The 5,678-nt window shown below is 37.0% G+C and overlaps 1 protein-coding gene across 1 annotated transcript; it reads right to left on the reverse strand.

Annotated features, from left to right (window-relative positions):
* Positions 1-466: 466 nt before the first annotated feature.
* On the reverse strand, positions 467-5,678 carry LOC110800376 (thioredoxin M3, chloroplastic-like). Its single transcript, XM_022005686.2, has 3 exons — positions 5,498-5,678; positions 2,561-2,799; positions 467-1,144 (listed from the first exon to the last, which is right to left on the reverse strand). The coding sequence occupies exons 2-3, from the start codon at positions 2,769-2,771 to the stop codon at positions 825-827; spliced, it is 531 nt and encodes a 176-aa protein (XP_021861378.1). The 5' UTR covers positions 2,772-2,799; positions 5,498-5,678; the 3' UTR covers positions 467-824.

Genomic DNA, 5,678 nt, shown 5'->3' on the forward strand with positions numbered 1-5,678 from the left:
GGGTCTCTTTAGAACTTTCATTCATTAAAAGTGCAATAATCATAGTGCAAACAAAAATAATCATCAAAATAAAAAGTTATCTTTGTAAACTAGCTAAAATGAAAAGGAATTTAATTACTACTAGGAGTATAATAACAAAAAAAGCATTTGAAATGTTTTGAAGGAACAAATCAACACAGTCAAGTAGTGAAGTAGTATCAATTGTCCGTTGGTTCAGTGGTGATTAGGGCTGAACTTGGTAGGGAGGACCCGTGTTCAATCTCCCGCAACAACAATTGGGAGGGGACTGGAACCTATCCACCCAGAACTCACCCCGAATCCGGATTAGCCATAAGGATGAACCGGGTGCTAACACAAAAAAAAAGCAGTGAAGTAGTCAACCACTCCATAATCCATATAGCCAAAGAACAAAGCAGTTGATTTGCCTAAGACTCGAGTAATATTCACAATATGAATTGGCCCAATATGGCACAAACAAATTAAACTTAAATTGGCCCAATAGGGCATAAACAAATTAACTAAAACTGTCCCACACATCCACACTCGTATCAACATAAAGGTCTTGTATACACCAGGTGAATAGTAACAACCTAACAACAATCTCAATCACCTGTTACTCGCCCTTAATCACATAAAAATCACTCCTTTGCGAAGTAGACTTTCATATGATTTGAAACAATTATGTTGTATACGATACACCTATGTACAAGTGTTTGCCTATAATACACGGAACTTAACCAACCAAACAACGTAAAATGATTGAAAAGGGGAAAATCGTTTTCCATGAAAACGTTTTACGCCCTACCAAACGGAGCCTAAGGTAGTTAAGAAGCCAACATTTTCTCAATAGCAGCCACATAGAATTCCTTTGGCATGGTACCGATGACGCTACTGTGTTTTCTCCCATTTTTGAACAGAAGAACCACTGGAACAGCTTTGATGTCATATTCCTCTGCCATTGCTGAATCATTGTCTGTATTGAGTGTAAAGCACTTGAGTTTACCCTTGTATTCCACGGCTATTTCATTGATCACTCGATGAACCATCTGACAGGGCCCACACCAACTCGCGTAGAACTCAACAAGAACAGGAGATTCATTTTTCGTAACTAGATTGTCCCATGATGTCTGTGTTACTGTTCCAGCTGCGCCAGATACATTCGGATGAGAAAATGTGAAGTGTTAACCACATCAATATATCCGTAAATCAAGCACGATTTTCAGATTATACGATGCAGCAAACTCCACACCCTTTTATAACATAAGCAGTTCGAACTTCGAAATATACACCATGAAAAGTAAGGGTGTAAAGCTCAAATTTCAGCATACTATGCTATGTGTAAGGATCCTCTCTATTTCTTTCCATCTATTTCCTATCTTAAGATAATGACACCAAAGGTAGTTAGAAAAAGAATTCCCAAATGCGTTTACAACTGTTGATTTAAGAAATGAACCCATCCATTTCTTTAGGAAATGGAGAGGGTCCTCACTCCCATGCTATTGGCCTCTGTGTATCTTAGTTAGCTGCAGATCCCTGATGGAAAATCCTAGCGTAGCTTAAGTTTTGTTATAAAAGTCTAAATTTATAATACTATATTCATACTCTCAATATTTTTTTTTTACATTTGTCTCACGAGTAAAAGATCCTAATTGATTCGAGCATATGGTGAATGCTATAAGATTACTCTTCAAATAGCGTAGGAATACTTAATTTACGCATTATAATTTTCTTGATTAATTTATTGACAATCAAACTCTATTAATCTACTCTTCTAGATATTATACTACATATTTATTTAATCAATCTAAATCTATATATTTATACTTCAAGATTTTAGTTTACACGGAAAAATATCGCATGCTTATATGACGCTCTCTATGTTGTTGAGAAGTTTTTGTTTTATATAGATCGATGCTCCATTTTAAACCATCAATTATCATGAGATTTTACATAAGCCAAGCATATCCAGAGGCGGATTACTCGACTAGAACAAACAATTGTTTCCCATGGCTCCGGGCAATGAGGCACCAACGAACTAAGATTGAAATATTTTGGGACAGGCAAAGCAGACTAAATTCAGTCCTGATAAGCCAGAAGCACAGACAAAACTAGAGCCTTATAGCTCAGGGCTTTTAGCCCTCTGAATTAAGGATGTATCATGACAAGTATCAATGATTCACTTGTTTCCAAGATTGCTCCCTTGCCCTGATAAGCCCCACTAAGGTATTACAAGCCCAATCAAATATTTCAACCATCCCAGATGAATTCCCTAGTTCAGTAGTTCTTAACAGACTAATTTTTTGGTCCAATTTTGATAATGTTAACCATTGATTTGCAAAATATGTTGTAATAGTAGCATTTATCCTGAAAATTTCTTTCCAAGATTAAATTCTGGGAACAGCCAACTTTGATCTTAGATACAACAAAAGGCAACTGGGGCATCTATAATTCTATATGAAACACATTGAGTAGCTAGCAGCTTAAAGTTGCAGTTGAAATAAGGATGATAAAGACAAAGTCACAAACACACTTTGGATAAGTATATGGGGTAAGTACTTACTCTTGGGGCGGATGGCACAAACAACTGAAGGGCGTCGTGTTGCTCTGAGACACCCTATGTGATTTTTCTGATGTAGAGAGAGGAAAGACGGAGCTGGAAATAATAATGCTCCCGGACTTTCATATGCAATTGGAAATCTTCCCTTGTATTGCTGGAAGCCTTGGCAACAATCTGAATATGAAATTAAGGCTACAGAGGCTGCTGATGCCATTTAGGAAGGATAATCGATCGATTCGATCCTGAAAAGTACACTTAAACTTTGAATTCTACATTCATATCAAAACAGTCCCAAGCCGTGAGGCCTCAAGTTCACACTTGCCCAAAAAGGTGCATTGAACCACAAACAAAATTCACAGAGATCATCAAATAATCCAATGATTCTTTAAAACCTGAAAATCCAGTTGTTGACATTCTATTCTCTTCTATATTTCTGACTTCTGAGCCTCAGGTCATTGCAAAGTATTTTCTAGGGTTCATTAGCTTCATTATCACTTTATCAGCTTAACGGTGGAGAGGGAACTTGCTTTAGTTGCTTATACTAATTTAAAGAGAAAAAACACTTGAATGAGTTGAATGCAACTTCTGGTCCAGGAAACTTGATTATGTTTTTCCAAAGTCACACAGAACCTACCAAGTAATCTAACAGAAATAGTCCATCGGTCCATCCATCAAATCATAATTGCATAAATAAAAGTGGAATTCAAGTAACAGCTTGAGAAACACAAGTATACAACAGGCACAACCGTACAAGCTAATATACCTCCCCTTGTATCCAAAGAAGAATCATGACTAGTTCCCAGACATCGAAAAGGAAGAAACAATATCATAGTTATCCTCTCTTTCTTCCTCCTCCCTAAAAGAATGGTAGACCAGTGACATACTGACTCCCACATAAATAAGTAACAGCAAAATTTACTCTCGCAAAATTTTATTCAGAAAAGCTTACATCTTGTGCTATGACTTGAGAAATACGAAGCATATTTGAAGGTTTTATGACGAAGGGGTATGACACTAGACTTGTAAAGTGCTCAGGGACGTCTTAAAGAATTAGGGTGGTAAAGAAAGATGAAAAATCGTTGAGGGCGTATGGCCATATCCTTTGGGACCAAGCATACTCATACAGTCATACTACTTGTTTGGTTCCAAATTCCCATCCCTGAAACTGATGCTTGGACCCCACAGAAATGGGGTTCCATTTGCTTGCCTCACACCCCCTTATTTCAATGTTGACGCCTGACTTTTAAAGGCTCTACTGAAGCTGTACTCACGACCAAGTTCAGGAGCAAGTGCTTTGTGTTGAGTTAACAACACATCTTCTCACAAAAAGCTCGACCACATCCCCATCCTTCGAGGATAATCCTGTGAAACGTAATCCTTCGTGATCCTGAGTAACCTAGAGTCTTAAAACATCTCTTTTCCCATTAATCTTCTGCAACTATATCCCTTGACTTTCCTCACTGCTTTCAGATTCAAGTTGTTCTTTAAGCATGCTCTTTCTATTCACATTATATCCCAAAGTATTTTTAGAATAAATACTTAGAACAGTGGATCTAAACAAAGACCTAATACATTAATGCTAGAAAACCCATCCAATGGCATTGCTCAAGAAGATCTGCAATCATATCTTCAAATCTTACTCATAATCCCCACTTTGATAATATCATTAATAAGTACAGTCCAAGTGATTTGCTGCTGATTGTTGTGGCTGAAGAATTATATGAAATACACACCTATATTGAACTCATGGAGCCAAAATGTTCCATAGAAAATAACCAAATATATTCAGCTCTTCCCAGACTCCTGCTACCATGTATGATCTCCCATAACTGTAACCTCCTTTACAGAAGCAATGCCAATACAACCGGGTATATTCCAAACATAGGCATAATAACTTCAACTGGACATCATATAAATCCACTATCTCAAGAGAAGTAGTGCTACCAGCCCCATACTGGACAGCCCCCTTGGAGTTACCCCACCCCCCATAAACACATTTGCATATTCACAATTGCAAGAGCTGCAATCAAACTAAGTTACATCAATAGCTATCAACTGGAATTAGTACAAGTACACATCTGAGTCGAACCTAGATGAGATTTATCTTTGCACCAGCTGCTCGACCATAAACAACCCGCAGAGGAAAATCACCCAAACACGAAAAAGACAAGCCATCCATTCCAGTACCTTAAGGATTACATGAGCATAAATACACTTCAAATACATTGCTTCTAATCAAGGCCATAAACCATAATTTAAGCAACATTGTTACTCTATTTCTTAAACAAGCAACAATGTAACAAAAACCGTCAAAATCTAAACCAAGTCTCCATTCTAATCTTCGGGCCAACAGCAATTATTGACATAAAGTTCCCTATATCCTACAGGAGGCGCGACTCAAGTGTATTTGCTGTACATCTCCTTAGAAGTTTGAAAAGTCTTTAAGATAAACAACACATAATTAACTGCATTTGACCAACTGAATCAGCAACCTCAGTTTTATCAAAAGTGAACCACCAAAATTCTAATTTCTAACCTCCAAATTTAGTAAGTAGCCAATAACTGGAACTGGATCATGAAATGTTAAATTTTGGGTAAAACTGAAAGGATATACAGTACCTCAATTTTTCACACTTTTCTCAAATCAAAGGGTAAAAAGATTTCAATATTTACTGCTATATACATGAAACATTCCAAAATCAAATCACTAAGACACTAACTCGCAAAAAAATTTAAAAGTTCGTCAAATTTTCAACTAATTAGTCCAAAAAAATCAATAAAAAGCCCTAGAATTCATCAGAAATCTGAAATTACAGCTCATTATATACACCATTACACAATTAATCACGAATAACAGCTTACTTAATCAACTATTAACGAGTGATTACGAGTGAATAGACAAGAAAATCAAGATTTGACTTCGTGATTTGATTCACTTACAGTGGAGGGTGATCGCGTGACTCGCGTCCGTAGTGAGCAAGCTGCAGACGAAAAAAAGAGTTTGGTACTTCTCCCTTGGCCCTTGCTCGGTTGCTCAGTTGCTCAGTAGTTCGCCAAATCGCCGGTAATGAAGAAAATGAATATGCATTTATTTATTATTGGTATGGTACTTTCGAATGTT

The sequence above is a fragment of the Spinacia oleracea genome, chromosome 4 (assembly GCF_020520425.1).
Source record: "Spinacia oleracea cultivar Varoflay chromosome 4, BTI_SOV_V1, whole genome shotgun sequence".
Classification (NCBI taxonomy): Eukaryota; Viridiplantae; Streptophyta; class Magnoliopsida; order Caryophyllales; family Amaranthaceae; genus Spinacia; species Spinacia oleracea.

Excerpts from the sequence above, each read along its gene's own strand:
- LOC110800376 (XM_022005686.2), bottom strand. The coding sequence starts at position 2,771 with ATGGCATCAGCAGCCTCTGTAGCCTTAATTTCATATTCAGATTGTTGC. Across the intron at positions 1,145-2,560 it reads TTGTGCCATCCGCCCCAAGA|CTGGAACAGTAACACAGACA; the intron begins GTAAGTACTTAC and ends TATCTGGCGCAG.